Source organism: Chiloscyllium punctatum, chromosome 11, assembly GCF_047496795.1.
Source record: "Chiloscyllium punctatum isolate Juve2018m chromosome 11, sChiPun1.3, whole genome shotgun sequence".
Classification (NCBI taxonomy): Eukaryota; Metazoa; Chordata; class Chondrichthyes; order Orectolobiformes; family Hemiscylliidae; genus Chiloscyllium; species Chiloscyllium punctatum.
The window spans coordinates 113,150,028-113,167,635 of record NC_092749.1 but is presented as its reverse complement, the minus strand read 5'-3'; the positions used below and the strand labels follow the sequence as shown (position 1 = coordinate 113,167,635).

The 17,608-nt window shown below is 50.8% G+C and overlaps 1 protein-coding gene across 4 annotated transcripts in view; it reads left to right on the top strand.

Annotated features, from left to right (window-relative positions):
- LOC140483348 (homeobox protein Meis1) overlaps positions 1-17,608 on the top strand; it is a 302,240-nt gene that overhangs the window by 35,366 nt on the left and 249,266 nt on the right. For all 4 annotated transcript variants that reach the window (XM_072581546.1, XM_072581547.1, XM_072581548.1 and 1 more), the window contains exon 7: positions 565-673. In XM_072581546.1, the coding sequence (XP_072437647.1) occupies positions 565-673 (109 nt within the window). The remainder of the gene's footprint in view (positions 1-564; positions 674-17,608) is intronic.

The following is a 17,608-nucleotide window of genomic DNA, read 5'->3' as shown; positions in this document are numbered from 1 at the left end:
GAAGGGCTTTTGCCCAAAACGTTGATTTGCCTGCTCCTCGGATGCTGCCTGACTTGCTGTGCTTTTCCGGCACCACTCTAATCTGGACTCTGATCTGAAATATTCAGACTAGTCTCAGTAAGAGCCCAATCGCTGTCGATTGTTGTGAAAGTCCACATGGTTCACTAATGCCCCTTTTAGCGAAGGAAATCTGCCCTGCTCAAGCAGCCTGACCAACATGTGGCCCACAGCAATGGGGGGGTGAATGGTTTACTCCTGTTTCTACTTCATATGGTCTTGAGGTCACTAGGGATTGACTCTACATGCCCTCTGAAATGGCCTAGTGAGCCACTCAGTCCTGGGGCAGTTAGGGCTGGGCATCAAACCAGGGCTGGGCCAGCCTGTGACACTCACATCCTATGAACGAATGAATACTGCTCAGAGGCAGTGCCATTTCAATATTCTCATGAAGGTCTGTACGCGGTGTCACCCGAAAACATACTTTGTGTGCCTGGGGTAAATTGTGATGTGGAGGTTTTGCTGTCAGCTTTCATTTTCCCTTATCCGTGTCATTCCCTCCTTCAGACCTGGAACAGGGATCACGATGACACTGCATCAACACATTCGGGTGGCACACCTGGCCCCTCCAGTGGGGGCCACACATCACACAGTGGTGATAACAGCAGCGAACCAGGTAAGAGACGAAACAATTGCCCGTCTGTTTGATAACACTCTGATACCCAAACTTCACAGCTCATTGGGTCTAATGGCCAATACACTGGTCATCTGACAATGAGAAACACTCATTAGATCTTAGAGTGGGGGGAGGGATGGGAGGCAGATGGGTTGCGAGGGGAGGAGGGGAAGAAGACGGACAGATGTAAGGGCAGAGGTGAGGGGGGAGTGGAGAGGGAGAGAGTCTCGGGGTGAGGGAGAGAGAATGGGTTATGGAAGTGAGGGAGCGTGGGGGAGGTCTGGAGCTGAGTGTGGAGTGGAGGGGGAGGGAACATAGAGGTGAAGGGGAGTGAAGGAGTTGTGGTTGTGAGGGAGGAGTGGAGAGGGAGGGGTTATGGAGGTGAGGCAGGAGTGTAGGAGGCATTGATGAGATAGGTGGGTGAGATTGGAACCTGACTATGAAAGCAAAGGGCTCTTGCACAGCAGCCAGTCACGTGAGCAATGATGAGTTGCCCCCCAGTGAGAGAGCGGTCCCTGTTGAGATCAGAGAACAGACATGAATGATTGAATCAGGGATGGCGTGGGCTGTTTGTCTCTGTGCAATCGAAACCAGTACACTTACCTTGTGTGGATGGAGGAGGTCTCTCTGATACGTTTCACATGTTTTATATGAATTTTAAGGAAAATAAAATGTATATGTTATGAATTCACCAGCTCACGTAACATTTCAATTTTTAATTTAGTAGTTTCTAAAACACTTGCTCACACACACTTGCATGTACACATACTTGATACATGTGTATATATACACTCATGCACTTGCTAACATGTATACATTCTCATGCGCGTGCATATGCATACATATGTGTACACACACTTTTTAGTTTAGATTAGATTAGATTACTTACAGTGTGGAAACAGGCCCTTCGGCCCAACAAGTCCACACCGCCCCGCCGAAGCGCACCCACCCATACCCCTACATCTACCCCTTACCTAACACTACGGGCAATTTAGCATGGCCAATTCACCTGACCTGCACATCTTTGGACTGTGGGAGGAAACCGGAGCACCCGGAGGAAACCCACGCAGACACGGGGAGAATGTGCAAACTCCACACAGTCAGTCGCCTGAGGCGGGAATTGAACCCGGGTCTCCGGCGCTGTGAGGCAGCAGTGCTAACCACTGTGCCTTGTATACATACATTTGCTAATGTGTGCACAGACACTTGCACGTGTGTATAGATACACAGGCATATGTGTGTGTATCTCCCCCCCACCCCCCAGTGAAACGAGATGCTGCAGAGTGTCTCTGAAGTGCTTGAGTAAACTCAGGCTGCATTACAGGATTAGTGTCTTTCAGTCATTACTTTTACAATCTGCTTTTATGCTGCTGAACTTTTAAGAAACTTCTGAAATCCATTTGTAAACTTTCTGATGGAGCTGAATATGCTTGACCAGATAAATTCTGTTTGGGAAGGTGTGAAATTGTGGCTTTTTTAAGCATTAGTTGAGGAGTACTGTAAATTGAGTGAGACATTCAGAGCAGGAAAGGGATTTTTGGGAGTGAAATTCTCAGGAGTTGGGGAGGTAGACTAAAAAAATACTTTAACCTGTTATTTTGAATATTAAAACCGTAATTAATCACAACTTGAATGGGCCACGTGTGATAGATTAGCCAGTTTAGCCACAAAACTTGCTTTCTGAGGAAATGAATCTTGAAACAATTAATTCAATCAACAAATAAGTCCTAATAACTCATTCTGCCAGAAATAACAATAGTGGGAAAACGATTTCCTATCTGCATTATATCAGAGCTAAACTGAAAATCTGTTCATATAGAATTGTCTAGAATACACTTGCAGAGAGGAAAGTCATCTTTTGACATAAAATTAGACAAATAGGAACCCAGAAGTACAGTGTTTAACGAGAGCGGAGTTGGAATATTCGATCCAAACTACACCTTGCTCTGATTTCAAACTCCCTGTGGTTCCAGTAGAAGGAAAACGCAAGTTAGCATTCAATTCCTGAGAGAGAATATATATGTGTGTGTGTGTGTTGATGTAGATGTGGGGACATGAATGCCTGAGTACTTATCTATATGTGTGCGAGAATGATTTGAGAGTGTACGTGTATATAATGGTTATGTGTAGATGTGTGACTGAGTGTGTATGTGGGTAATGGGTGTGATAGTTTTGTTTGTGTGGCTGGGCACATACAAAACCCACACAAACAAAACTGACACACCTGCCACCCACATACACACTCAGTGATGTCGGCATGTGACTGAATAGGGGCGTGTGTACATGGGAGACTGTGAATTTGGGAGCAGGATGTGTGTGTGTGAGGTGTGTGTATGTCTGTGTGTGATCGGGGTGTGTGTGGTGTTGTATGTATATGCATGTGAGGGTGGGTGCGTGTACGGTGGGTGGGGGTGTGTGTGTGGGGGGAGTTGGGGCGTGTGTGTGTGGGGAGGGAGTTGGGGTGTGTGTGGGGGGGTTGCTGTGTGTGGGGAGGGATTGCTCTGTGTGTGGGGGGTGTTGGGTTGTGTATGTATGTGGGTGTATGTGGATTGCTCTGTGTGTGTGTGGGTGCGTGTGTGTGTGTGCGGCGGGCTGGCGAGGGGTGTTTGTATGTGTGTGGATTGCTCTGCGTGTATGCATGTGTGTGTGGGTTGCTGTGTGTGTTGATCTGTGTGTGGATTGGTGTGTATGTGTGTGTGTGGATTGCTGTGGGTGTGTGTGTGTGGATTGCTGTGTGTGTGTGTGTGTGTGGATTGCTGTGTGTGTGGATTGCTGTGTGTGTGGATTGCTGTGTGTGTATGGATTGCTGTGTGTGTGGGGATTGCTGTGTGTGTGGGGATTGCTGTGTGTGTGTGGATTGCTGTGTGTGTGTGTGGATTGCTGTGTGTGTGTGTGGATTGCTGTGTGTGTGTGTGGATTGCAGTGTGTGTGTGTGTGGATTGCAGTGTGTGTGTGTGTGTGGATTGCAGTGTGTGTGTGTGTGTGGATTGCAGTGTGTGTGTGTGTGTGGATTGCAGTGTGTGTGTGTGTGTGGATTGCAGTGTGTGTGTGTGTGTGGATTGCTGTGTGTGTGTGTGTGTGGATTGCTGTGTGTATGTGTGTGGATTGCTGTGTGTGTGTGTGTGTGTGGATTGCTGTGTGTGTGTGGATTGCTGTGTGTGTGTGGATTGCTGTGTGTGTGTGGATTGCTGTGTGTGTGTGTGTGTGTGTGTGTGTGTGTGTGTGGATTGCTCTGTGTGTGTGTGTGTGGATTGCTCTGTGTGTGTGTGGATTGCTGTGTGTGTGTGTGTGTGTGTGGATTGCTGTGTGTGTGTGTGTGTGTGTGGATTGCTGTGTGTGTGTGTGTGTCGATTGCTGTGTGTGTGTGTGTGTCGATTGCTGTGTGTGTGTGTGGATTGCTGTAAGTGTGTGTGTGTGTGTGTGTGTGGATTGCTGTGTGTGTGTGTGTGTGGATTGCTGTGTGTGTGTGTGTGTGGATTGCTGTGTGTGTGTGTATGTGGATTGCTGTAAGTGTGTGTGTGTGTGTGTGTGTGGATTGCTGTGTGTGTGTGTGTGTGTGTGTGGATTGCTGTGTGTGTGTGTGTGTGTGGATTGCTGTGTGTGTGTGTGTGTGTGTGTGTGTCGATTGCTGTGTGTGTGTGTGTGTGGATTGCTGTGTGTGTGTGTGTGTGTGTGTGTGTCGATTGCTGTGTGTGTGTGTGTGTGTGTGTGGATTGCTGTGTGTGTGTGTGTGTGTGTGTGGATTGCTGTGTGTGTGTGTGTGTGTGTGTGGATTGCTGTGTGTGTGTGTGTGTGGATTGTGTATGTGTGTGGATTGCTGTGTGTGTGTGGATTGCTGTGTGTGTGTGTGTGTGTGTGTGGATTGCTGTGTGTGTGTGGATTGCTGTGTGTGTGTGGATTGCTGTGTGTGTGTGGATTGCTGTGTGTGTGTGTGGATTGCTGTGTGTGTGTGTGTGTGGATTGCTGTGTGTGTGTGTGGATTGCTGTGTGTGTGTGTGTGTATTGCTGTGTGTGTGTGTGTGTGTGTGGATTGCTGTGTGTGTGTGTGTGGATTGCTGTGTGTGTGTGGATTGCTGTGTGTGTGTGTGTGTGGATTGCTGTGTGTGTGTGTGTGGATTGCTGTGTGTGTGTGTGTGGATTGCTGTGTGTGTGTGTGTGGATTGCTGTGTGTGTGTGTGGATTGCTGTGTGTGTGTGTGTGTGTGTGTGTGGATTGGTGTGTGTGTGTGTGTGTGGATTGGTGTGTGTGTGTGTGTGTGTGTGGATTGCTGTGTGTGTGTGTGTGTGGATTGCTGTGTGTGTGTGTGTGTGTGGATTGCTGTTTGTGTGTGTGGATTACTGTGTGTGTGTGTGTGTGTGTGGATTGGTGTGTGTGTGTGTGTGTGGATTGCTGTGTGTGTGTGTGTGTGGATTGCTGTGTGTGTGTGTGTGTGGATTGCTGTGTGTGTGTGTGTGTGGATTGCTGTGTGTGTGTGTGTGTGTGGATTGCTGTGTGTGTGTGTGTGGATTGCTGTGTGTGTGTGTGTGTGGATTGCTGTGTGTGTGTGTGTGGATTGCTGTGTGTGTGTGTGGATTGCTGTGTGTGTGTGTGTGTGTGTGTGGATTGGTGTGTGTGTGTGTGTGTGTGGATTGCTGTGTGTGTGTGTGTGTGTGGATTGGTGTGTGTGTGTGTGTGTGGATTGCTGTGTGTGTGTGTGTGTGTGGATTGCTGTGTGTGTGGATTGCTGTGTGTGTGTGGATTGCTCTGTGTGTGTGTGGATTGCTCTGTGTGTGTGGATTGCTCTGTGTGTGTGTGTGTGGATTGCTCTGTGTGTGTGTGTGTGTGTGGATTGCTCTGTGTGTGTGTGTGTGTGGATTGCTCTGTGTGTGTGTGTGTGTGTGGATTGCTCTGTGTGTGTGTGTGGATTGCTGTGTGTGTGTGTGTGTGGATTGCTGTGTGTGTGTGTGTGTGTGTGTGTGTGTGGATTGCTGTGTGTGTGTGTGGATTGCTGTATGTGTGTGTGTGGATTGTTGTGTGTGTGTATGTGTGGATTGCGATGTGTGTGGGTTGCTCTGTGTGTATGTGAATTGCGGTGTGTGTGTGTGGGTTGCTCTGTGTGTATGTGGATTGCGGTGTATGTGGGGTTTGCACTGTGTGTGTGGAGGGGGGAGGATGGTTGCTGTGTGTGTGTGTGTATGTGTGAATGGGCTGCTGTGTGTGGGGGGTGTGGTTGTATGCGTTGTATGGGTTGCGGTGTGTGTGTAGGTTGCTGTATGTGTATGTTCTGTGTGCATGCGCGCTTGTGGCAGTGTTGCTATGTGGGAGGGAGGGGCTGGCGAGGGGTGTTCTATGTGTGTGGGTTGCTGTATGTGTGTTGTCATGTGTGGAGTGGTCTGTGTGCGGGGTGCTCTGTGTGTGTGTGTGTGTGTATATGTGGGTTGCTATATGTCTGAACGGGTTGCTGTGTGTGGTGTGTGATGTGTGGGTTGCTCTGTGTGTGTGTGTTGCTCTGTATGGGTGGGTTGCTGTGTGGTGTGTGTATGTAGGTTGCTGTATGTGTGTGTTGTGATGTGTGTGGGTTGTTCTGTGTGTTGTCATGTGTGGTGTGTGTGGAGTGCTCTGTGTGGGTGTGTGTGCATATGTGGATTGCTATATGTGTGTATGGGTTGCTGTGTGTGGTGTGTGATGTGTGGGTTGCCCTGTGTGTGTGTGTGTCTGGGTTGCTATATGTGTGTATGGGTTGCTGTGTGTAGTGTGTGATGTGTGGGTTGCCCTGTGTGTGTATGTGGATTGCTGCGTGTGTGGGGGTTGTCGTGTGTGTGTGTGTGTGGTTGCTCTGTGTATGGATGTGTCTATGTGGATTGCTCTGTGTGTGTATGGAGGGGGTGTTACCTGTGTATATGTGGGTTGCTGTGTGTGTGTTGGGGGGGTGTTGCTCTGTGTGTGTGGGGGGGTGTTGCTGTGTCTGTGTGTGTGGGGGTTGCTCTGTGTGTGGGGGGGCTGCTGTGTGTGTGTCTGGGGGGGAGATGCTGTGTGTGGGGGGGATGCTGTGTGTGGGGGGGATGCTGTGTGTGTGTGTGTTTGGGGGATGCTGTGTGTGTGGGGGGGGGATGCTGTGTGTGTGTGGGGGGAGATGCTGTGTGGGGTGGGCTGCTGTGTGTGTGTGGGGGTTGCTGTGTGTGTGGGGGGTTGCTGTGTGTGTGGGGGAGTTCTGTGTGTGTGGGGTGGGGTTGCTGTGTGTGTTTATGTGGGGGGTTGTTGTGTGTGTGGGGGTGATGCTGTGTGTGTGGGAGTGATGCTGTATGTGGGGGGTTGCTGTGTGTGCAGGGGGTTGTTCTGTCTGTGTAGGGGGGGTTGCTCTGTGTGTGCGGATGCTGGGGTGTTACTGTGTGTGTGGGGGGGTGTTGATGTGGGGGGTTGCTGTGGGTGTGGGGGAGTGTTGCTATGGGTGTGGGGGTTGCTGTGGGTGTTGGGGGGGTACTGTGCGTGTGTGGGGGGGGTTACTGTGCATGTGTGGGGAGGTTTACTGTGTGTGTGGTGGGAGGTTGCTGTGTGAGTGTATGGGGAGGTTGCTGTGTGTGTGGGGGGGTTGCTGTGTGTGTGGGGGGCGGTTGTTGTGTGTGTGGGGGGCTGCTGTGTGTGTGTGGGGGTTGCTGTATGTGGGGGACTGTATGTGTGGGGGGTTGCTTTGTGTGTGAGGTGTGGTTGCTGTGTGTGTAGGGGGCTGCTGTGTGTGTGTGGGGGGGGTGGGGTTGCTGTGTGTGTGTAGGGGGTTTGCTGTGTGTCTGTGTGTGGGGTTGCTGTGTGCATGGGAGTTGCTATGTGCGTGTGTGTGGGGTGTGGTTGCTGTGTGTGTGTAGGGGGGTTGCTGCGTGTGTGTGGGGTGTGGTTGCTGTGTGTGTGGGGGGGTTGCTGCGTGTGTGTGGGGGGGAGTGTTGCTGTGTGTGTGGGGGGGGGAGTGTTGCTGTGTGTGTGGGAGGGAAGTGTTACTGTGTGTGTCTGGGGTGTTGCTGTGTGTGGGGGGGGCGGAGTGTTGCTGTGTGTGTGGGGGAAAGTGTTGCTATGTGTGGGGAATGTTGCTGTGTGTGTGTGGGGGCGTGTTGCTGTGTGTGTGTGGGGGCGTGTTGCTGTGTGTGTGTGGGGGGGTGTTGCTGTGTGTGTGTGGGGGGGTGTTGCTGTGTGTGGGGGGGGAGTGTTGCTGTGTGTGTGGGGGGAGTGTTGCTGTGTGTGGGGGGAGTGTTGCTGTGTGTGGAGGATACTGTGTGTGTGGGGGGGTTGCTGTGTGTGTGTGGGGTGGCTGCTATGTGTGGGAGGGGTTGCAGTGTGTGTGTGGGGGTTCTGTGTGTGTGTGTGGGATGGGGTTGCTGTGTGTGTTTATGTGGGGGGTTGTTGTGTGTGTGGGGGGGTGATGCTGTGTGTGTGGGAGTGATGCTGTGTGTGGGGGGTTGCTGTGTGTGCAGGGGGTTGTTCTGTCTGTGTAGGGGGGGTTGCTCTGTGTGTGCGGATGCTGGGGTGTTGCTGTATGTGTGTGGGGAGGGTGTTACTGTGTGTGGGGGGGGTGTTGGTGTGGGGGGTTGCTATGGGTGTGGGGGAGTGTTGCTGTGGGTGTGGGGGTTGCTGTGGGTGTCGGGGGGGTACTGTGCGTGTGAGGGGGGGTTGCTGTGCATGTGTGGGGAGGTTTACAGCGTGGGGTGGGAGGTTGCTGTGTGAGTGTATGGGGCGGTTGCTGTGTGTGTGTGGGGGGGTTGCTGTGTGTAAATGGGGGGTTGCTGTATGTGGGGGGCTATGTGTGTAGGGGGGTTGCTGTGTGTGGGGGGGGTGGTTGCTGTGTGTGTATGGGTTTGCTGTGTGTGTGTGGGGAGTTGCTGTGTGTGTTTAGGGGGGTTGCTGTGTGTTTGTGGGGGGGAGTGTTGCTGTGTGTGTGGGGGGGAGTGTTGCTGTGTGTGTGGGGTGGGGTTGCTGTGTGTGTTTATGTGGGGGGTTGTGTGTGTGTGGGGGGGTTGCTGTATGTGGGGGGCTGTGTGTGTGTGGGGTTGCTTTGTGTGTGGGGTGTGGTTGCTGTGTGTGTAGGGGGTTTGCTGTGTGTGTGGGGGGTTGGTTGCTGAGTGTGTGTAGGGGGGTTTGCTGTGTGCCTGCGTGTGGGGTTGCTGTGTGTGTGGGGAGTTGCTGTGTGCGTGTGTGTGGGGTGTGGTTGCTGTGTGTGTGTAGGGGGGTTGCTGTGTGTGTGTGGGGTGGAGTGTTGCTGTGTGTGTGGGGGGGAAGTGTTGCTGTGTGTGTGGGGGGCAGTGTTGCTGTGTGTCTGGGGTGTTGCTGTGTGTGTGGGGGTGTTGATGTGTGTGTGTGTGGGGGCAGTGTTGCTGTGTGTGTGGGGGCAGTGTTGCTGTGTGTGTGGGGGGAGTGTTGCTGTGTGTGTGGGGGTGGAGTGTTGCTGTGTGTGTGGGGTGTGGATGCTGTGTGTGTGGGGGGGTGGTTGCTGTGTGTGTGTGTGGGTTTGCTGCGTGTGTGGGGAGTTGCTGTGTGTGTGTGTGGTTGCTGTGTGTGTTTAGGGGGGTTGCTGTGTGTTTGTGGGGGGGAGTGTTGCTGTGTGTGTGGGGGGGAGTGTTGCTGTGTGTGTGGGGTGGGGTTGCTGTGTGTGTTTATGTGGGGGGTTGTTGTGTGTGTGTGGGGGGGGTTGCTGTATGTGGGGGGCTGTGCGTGTGTGGGGGTTGCTTTGTGTGTGGGGTGTGGTTGCTGTGTGTGTGTAGGGGGTTTGCTGTGTGTGTGGGGGGGTGGTTGCTGTGTGTGTGTAGGGGGGTTTGCTGTGTGCCTGCATGTGGGGTATGCTGTGTGTGTGGGGAGTTGCTGTGTGCGTGTGTGTGGGGTGGGGTTGCTGTGTGTGTGTAGGGGGGTTGCTGTGTGTGTGTGGGGGCGAGTGTTGCTGTGTGTGTTGGGGGGAAGTGTTGCTGTGTGTGTGGGGGGCAGTGTTGCTGTGTGTCTGGGGTGTTGCTGTGTGTGTGGGGGTGTTGATGTGTGTGTGTGGGGGGAGTGTTGCTGTGTGTGTGGGGGGAGTGTTGCTGTGTATTGGGGGGGTGGTGTTGCTGTGTGAGGAGGGGCAGTGTTGCTGTGTGAGGAGGGGCAGTGTTGCTGTGTGTGTGGAGGAGTGTTGCTGTGTGTGAGGGAGTGTTGCTGTGTGTGTGGGGGGGAGTGTTGCTGTGTGAGGAGGGGCAGTGTTGCTGTGTGTGTGGAGGAGTGTTGCTGTGTGTGAGGGAGTGTTGCTGTGTGTGTGGGGGGGAGTGTTGCTGTGTGAGGAGGGGCAGTGTTGCTGTGTGTGTGGAGGAGTGTTGCTGTGTGTGAGGGAGTGTTGCTGTGTGTGTGGGGGTGGAGTGTTGCTGTGTGTGTGGGGGTGGAGTGTTGCTGTGTGTGTGGAGGAGTGTTGCTGTGTGTGAGGGAGTGTTGCTGTGTGTGTGGGGGTGGAGTGTTGCTGTGTGTGTGGGGGGGTGCTGTGTTTGTGTTTGGGGGGGTTGCTGTGTGTGTGGGGCTGTGTGTAGGGCGGAGTTGCTGTGTGTGTGGGGGGGGGCTTGCTGTTTGTGTGTGGGGGGTTGATCTGTGTATATGGGGGAGGGGGATTACCCTGTGTATGGGGGATGCGTGTGTGTGTGGTGTGTTGCTGTGCGTGTGTGTGGGGGGGTTGCTCTGCTTGTGTGTGGGGGAGGGTGCTTTGTGTGTGTGTGGGGTGTGCTTTGTGTGTAGGGGGTGATTGTACTGTGTGTGTGTGAGAGGGTTTCTGTGTGTGTGGGGGGGGTGTTGCTCTCTGCCTGGGGGGGTGTTGCTCTTTGTGTGTCTCTGTGTGTGGGGGGGAGGTGGCTCTGTGTGTGTGTGTGTGTGGAGGGGGATTGCTCTGTGTGTTGGGGGAGGGTTGCTCTGTGTGTGTGTCTGTGTGGGGGTGTGTTGCTCTGTGTATGTGGGCGGGTTGTGCAGTGTGTGTGTCTGTGTGTGAGGAGGGAGGTGGCTCTCTGTGTCTGTGGCGGGGGTGTTGCTTTGTGTGTGTGTGTGTGTGTGTATTTGTGAGGAGGGAGGTGGCTGTGTGTGTGGGGGGAGTGTTGCTCTGTGTGTGTGGCGGGGGTGTTGCTCTGTGTGTGTGGCGGGGGTGTTGCTCTGTGTGTGTGACGGGGGTGTTGCTTTGTGTGTGTGTGTGTGTGAGGAGGGAGGTGGCTCTGTGTGTGTGACGGGGGTGTTGCTCTGTGTGTGTGTGTGTGTGTGTGTGTATTTGTGAGGAGGGAGGTGGCTGTGTGTGTGGGGGGAGTGTTGCTCTGTGTGTGTGACGGGGGTGTTGCTTTGTGTGTGTGTGTGTGAGGAGGGAGGTGGCTCTGTGTGTGTGACGGGGGTGTTGCTCTGTGTGTGTGACGGGGGTGTTGCTTTGTGTGTGTGTGTGTGTGTGTGGAGGGAGATGGCTCTGTGTGTCTGTGGTGGGGGTTGGTCTGTGTGTGAGGGGGAGGTGGCTCTGTGTGTGTGTGTGGGGGGGTGCTCTTTCTGTGTGTGTGGGAGGGGTTGCTCTGAGTGTGTTGGGGGGTTGCTTTGTGTGGGGAGGGCTGCACTGTGTGTGTGTGAGTGGTTGCTCTTTGTGTTTGGGGGTGTTGCTCTGCTCTGTGTCTGTGGAGAGGGGTTGCTGTGTGTGTGGGGGGAGGTGGCTCTGTGTGTGTGTGGAGGGGATGGCTCTGTGTGTCTGTGGGAGGGGGGTTGGTCTGTGTGTGTGTCTGTGTGTGAGGGGGAAGGTGGCTCTGTGTGTGTGTGGGGGGGTTGCTCTGAGTGTGTTGGGGCGTTGCTCTGCTCTATGTCTGTGGGGGGAGGTGGCTCTGTGTGGGGGGTGGGTTGCTCTGTGTGCGGGGGGAAGTGTTGCTCTGTGTGTGGGGGTAGGTAGCTCTGTGTGTGGGGGGAGGTGGCTGTGTGTGTGGCAGGATTGCTCCGTGTGTGTGTGGGGGGGGGTGCTGTGAGTGTGTTGGGAGGTTGTTTTGTGTGGGGAGGGCTCCTTTGTGAGTGTGAGAGGGGTTGGTCTTTGTGTTGGGGGGTGTTGCTGTCCTCTGTGTGTGGGGGGGAGGTGGCTCTGTGTGTGTAGGGGGGGGAGGTGGCTGTGTGTGTGTGTGGGCGGGTTGCTCTGTATGTGTGTGTGGGGGGTTTCTCTGTGTGTGTCTGTGTGTGGTGGGGAGGTGGCTCTGTGTGTGTGGGGTGGTTGCTCTGTGTGTGTCTGTGGGGGTTGCTCTGTGTGTGTGGGTTGCTCTGTGTATGGGTTGCTCTGTGTGGGTGGCTCTGTGTATGTGCGCGGGTGTGTGTGGGTTGCGCTTTGTGTATGCATGTGTGTGTTAATGTGTTTGGGTTGCTCTGTGTGTGTGTTGCGCTGTGTATGTGTGCGCGCACTTGTGGCAGGGTTGCTTTGTGTGTGTGGATTGCTCAGTGTGTGTGTGGATTGCTGTGTGTGTGTGTGGATTGCTGTGTGTGTGTGTGGATTTGTGTGTGTGTGTGGATTTGTGTGTGTGTGTGAATTTGTGTGTGTGTGGATTGCTGTGTGTGGGTGGACGTGTGTGTGTGTGTGGGTGGATTTGTGTGTGTGTCTGTGGGTGGATTTGTGTGTGTGGATTGCTGTGTGTGTATGGGTGAGGATTTGTGTGTGTATGTGGATGTGGATTTGTGTTGATTTTTGTGCATGTGTGGATGTGTGTGTGGATTTGTGTCTGTGTGTGTGTATGGATTTCTGTGTGTGTAGATGTGTGTGTGTGGATGTGGGTGTGTTTGTGTGGGTGTGTGGATTTATGTGTGTGTGGATTTGTGTGTGTGTGGATTTGTGTGTGTGGATTTGTGTGGTTGTGTGTGTGGATTTGTGTGTTTGTGGATTTGTATGTGGATTTGTGTGTGTGTTTGTGGATTTGTTTGTGTTTGTGTGTGTGGATTTGTGTGTTTGTGTGTGTGGATTGCTGTGTGTGTGTGGGGGGTGGATTGCTGTGTGTGTGTGGATTTTTTGTGTGTGTGGGTGGATTTGTGTGTGTGTATGTGGATGTGTGTGTGGGTGTAGATTTGTATTGATTTGTGTGTGTGGATGTGTGTGTGGATGTGTGTGTGGATGTGTGTGTGGATGTGTGTGTGGATGTGTGTGTGGATGTGTGTGTGGATGTGTGTGTGGATGTGTATGTGGATGTGTGTGTGGATGTGTGTTTGTGGATTTGTGTGTGGATGTGTGTGTGTGGAATTGTGTGTGTGGGGTGTGGATTGCTGTGTGTGTGTGAATTTGTGTGTGTGTGGGGGGGTGGATTTGTGTGTGTGTGGGTGGATTTGTGTGTGGGGGGGTGGATTGCTGTGTGTGTGTGTGGATTTGGGTGGGTGGGTGGATTTGTGTGTGGGGGGGTGGATTTGTGTGTGTATGTGGATTGTGTGTGTGGGGGGGTGGATTGCTGTGTGTTTGTGGGTGGGTGGATTTGTGTGTGTGTGTGGGTGGATTTGTGTGTGTGGATTTGTGTGTGTGGGGGGGATTGCAGTGTGTGTGTGGATTTGTGTGTGTGTGTGTGGATGTGTATGGGTGTGGATTTGTGTGTGTGTGTGGATGTTTGTGTGTGGATGTGTGTGTGGATTTGTGTGTGTATGGACTTCTGTGTGTGTGTGTGTGTGTATGGATTTCTGTTTGTGTGTGTGTATGGATTCCTGTGTGTTTGTGTGTATGGATTTCTGTGTGGGTGTGTGGATGTGTGTTTGTGGATTTGTGTGTGTGGATTTGCATATGTGGAGGGGTGGATTTGTGTGTGTGTGTGGGTGGATTTGTGTGTGTGTGTGTGGGTGGATTTGTGTGTGTGTGTGGGTGGATTTGTGTGTGTATGTGGATGTGCGTGTGGGTGTGGATTTGTGTGTGTGCATATGGATGTCTGTTTGGGTGTGTGGATGTGTGTTTGCGGATTTGTGTGTGTGTGGATATGTGTGTGCGCGGATTTGTGTGTGTGGATTGCTGTGTGTGTGTGTGTGTGCGGATTTGTGTGTGTGTGTGTGCGGATTTGTGTGTGTGTGCGGATTTGTGTGTGTGTGCGGATTTGTGTGTGTGCGGATTTGTGTGTGTGTGTGTGCGGATTTGTGTGTGTGTGTGTGTGGATTTGTGTGTGTGCATGTGTGTGTGTGTGAGTGCGTGTATCTGTGTGCGTATCTGTGTGCGTGGATTTGTGTGTTTGGATTTGTGTGTGTGTGTGGATGTGTTTGTGTGTGTGTGTGGATGTGTTTGTGTGTGTGTGTGTGGATGTGTTTGTGTGTGTGGATGTGTTTGTGTGTGTGGATTTGAGTGTGTCTGCGCATGTATTTATGTATTTGTGTGTAGATTTGTGTGTGTGGATTTGAGTGTGTGTATATGTGGATTTGTGTGTGTGCGTGTATATGTGTGTGCGTGTATATGTGTGTGCGTGTATATGTGTGTGTGGATATGTGTGTGTGTGGCTTTCTGTGTGTGGATTTGTGTGTGTGTGTGGATATGTGTGTGGATTTGTGTGTGTGTGGCTTTGTGTGAGTGTGTGTGGATTTGTGGGTTTGTGTATGTGTGTGGATATATGTGTGTGTGGATATATGTGTGTGTGGATATATGTGTGTGTGGATATATGTGTGTGTGGATATTTGTGTGTGTGGATATTTGTGTATGTGATTTGTGTGTGTGTGCATTTGTGTGTGTGTAGATTTGTGTGTGTGTAGATTTGTGTGTGTGTAGATTTGTGTGTGTGTCTGGATTTGTGTTTGTGGATGTGTGTGTGTGGGTTTGTCTGTGTGTGTGTGGGTTTTTCTGTGTGTGTGGATTTGTCTGTGTGTGTGTGGATTTGTGTGTGTGTGTGTGTGGATATTTGTGTGTGTGGATATGTGTGTGTATGTGTGGATGTGTATGTGTGGATGTGTATGTGTGGATGTGTGTGTGTGGATGTGTGTTTGTGTGTGTGGATATGTGTGTTTGTGTGTGTGGATATGTGTGTTTGTGTGTGTGGATATGTGTGTTTGTGTGTGTGGATATGTGTGTGTGTGGATATGTATGTCTGTGTGGATATGTGTATGTGTGGATATGTGTGGATGTGTGTGGATTTGTGTGTGCGTGGATTTGTGTGTGTGTGTGGCTTTGTGGGTGTGGATTTGTGTGTGTGTGTGGATTTGTGTGTGTGTGGCTTTGTGTGTGTGGATTTGTGTGTGTGTGTGGATATATGTGTGTGTGGATATATGTGTGTGTGGATATATGTGTGTGTGGATATATGTGTGTGTGGATATATGTGTGTGTGTGTGTGTGTGTGGATTTATGTGTGTGGATTTGTGTGTGTGTGTGAATTTGTGTGTGTGTCTGGATTTGTGTTTGTGGATTTGTGTCTGGGTTTGTGTGTGTGTGTAGGTTTGTGTGTGGGTGGATTTGTGTGTGTGTGTGTATGTGGATTTGTGTGTGTGTGTGGGGATATGTGTGTGTGTGTGGGGGGTGTGTGGATTTGTGTGTGTGAATGTGGATTTGTGTGTTTGTGTGTTTGTGCGGATTGTCTGTGTGGATATGTGTGTGTGTGTGGATATGTGGATATGTGTGTGCGTGTGTGGATATGTGTGTGTGTGGACATGTGTGTGTGTGTGTGTGGATTTGTGGATATGTGTGTGTGGAATTGTGTGTGTGTGTGTATGGATTTGTGTGTGTGTGTGGATGTGTGTGTGGATTTGTGTGTGTGTGTGGATTTGTGTGTGTGTGTGTGGATATGTGTGTGTGTGGATATGTGTGTGTATGGATATGTGTGTATGTGTGTGGATTTATGTGTGTGGATTTGTGTGTGTGTGTGAATTTGTGTATGTGTCTGGATTTGTGTTTGTGGATTTGTGTGTGGGTTTGTGTGTTTGTGTGGGTTTGTCTGTGTGTGTGGATTTGTGTGTGTGTGTAGGTTTGTGTGTGGGTGGATTTGTGTGTGTGTGTATGTGGATTTGTGTGTGTGTGTGGGGATATGTATGTGTGTGTGGGGGGTGTGTGGATTTGTGTGTTTGTGTGTTTGTGCGGATTGTCTGTGTGGATATGTGTGTGTGTGGATATGTGGATATGTGTGTGTGTGGATTTGTGGATATGTGTGTGGATTTGTGGATATGTCTGTGTGGAATTGTGGATTTGTGTGTGTGTGGATTTGTGTGTGTGTGGATTTGTGTGTGTGTGTGGATTTGTGTGTGTGTGTGTGGATTTGTGTGTGTGTGTGTGGATTTGTGTGTTTGTGTGTTTATGTAGGGATGTGTGTGTGTGGGTGGATTTGTGTGTGTGTGTGTGGGTGGATTTGTGTGTGTGGATATGTGTGTGTGTGTGCGTGGATTTGTGTGTGCGTGGATTTGTGTGTGCGTGGATTTGTGTGTGCGTGGATTTGTGTGTGCGTGGATTTGTGTGTGCGTGGGTTTGTGGATTTGTGTGTGTGTGTGTGGATATGTTTATGTATTTGTGCGTGGATTTGTGTGTATGTGTGTGGATTTGTGTGTGTGTGGATTTGTGTGTGTTTGTGTGGATATGTGTGTGTGTGGGTTTGTGTGTGGATATATGTGTGGGGGGATTTGTGTGTGTGTGTGTGGATATGTGTGTGTGTCTGGATTTGTGTGTGTTGATGTGTGTGTGTGGGTTTGTGTGTGTGTGTGTGTGTGTGGATTTGTGTGTGGATTTGAGTGTGTGTGTGCAGATTTGTGTGAATGTAGATTTGTGTGAGTGTGTGGATTTGTGTGTGTGTGTGTGTGTGTGGGTTTGTGTGTGTGTGTGTGTGCGTGGATTTGTGTATGGATTTGAGTGTGTGTGTGTGGATTTGTTGGTATGTGGATTTGTATGAGTGTGTGTGGATTTGTGTGTTTGTGTGGGTGAGTGTGTTTTATATGTGTGTGTGGATTTGTGTGTGTGTGTGTTAATTTGTGTGTGGGGGGAGATTTCTGTGTGTGTGGATTTGTGTTTGTGTGTGGATTTATGTGTGTTGCTTTGAGTGTGTGTTGCTTTGAGTGTGTGTGTTGATTTGAGTGTGTGTGTGTATGGATTTGTGTGTGTTTGTCTGGATTTGTGTGTGCGGGTCTGTGTGTTTGTGTGTGTGGACTTGTGTGTGTGTGTGTGGATTTGTGTGTGTGTTGGATTTGTGTGTGTGTGTGGATGTGTGTGTGTGGATTTGTGTGTGTGTGGATTTGTGTGTGTGTGGATTTGTGTGTGTGTGGATTTGTGTGTGTGTGGATTTGTGTGTGTGTGGATTTGTGTGCGTGGATTTGTGTGTGTGTGTGTGTGGATTTGTGTTTTTGTGTATGATTTGTGTGTGTGTGTGGATATGTGTGTGTGTGGATATGTGTGTGTGTGGATATGTGTGTGTGTGGATATGTGTGTGTGTGGATATGTGTGTGTGTGGATATGTGTGGATATGTGTGTATGTGGATGTGTGTGTGTGTGGATTTGTGTGTGCAGATTTGTGTGTGTGTGGATTTGTGTGTGTGTGGATTTGTGTGTGTGTGGATTTGTGTGTGTGTGGATTTGTGTGTGTGTGGATTTGTGTGTGTGTGTGTGTGGATTTGTGTGTGTGTGTGTGTGGATTTGTGTGTGTGTGTGTGTGGATTTGTGTGTGTGTGTGTGTGTGTGTGTGTGTGGATTTGTGTATGTGTGTGTGGATTTGTGTATGTGTGTGTGGATTTGTGTATGTGTGTGTGGATTTGTGTATGTGTGTGTGGATTTGTGTGTGTGTGTGTGTGGATTTGTGTGTGTGTGTGGATTTGTGTGTGTGTGTGGATTTGTGTGTGTGTGGTTTTGTGTGTGTGTGGGTTTGTGTGTGTGTGGGTTTGTGTGTGTGTGTGGATTTGTGTGTGTGTGTGTGTGGATTTGTGTGTGTGTGTGTGGATTTGTGTGTGTGTGTGTGGATTTGTGTTTGTGTGTGTGTGTTTGTGGATTTGTGTGTGTGTGGATTTGTGTATGTGGATTTGTGTGTGTGTGGATTTGTGTGTGTGTGGATTTGT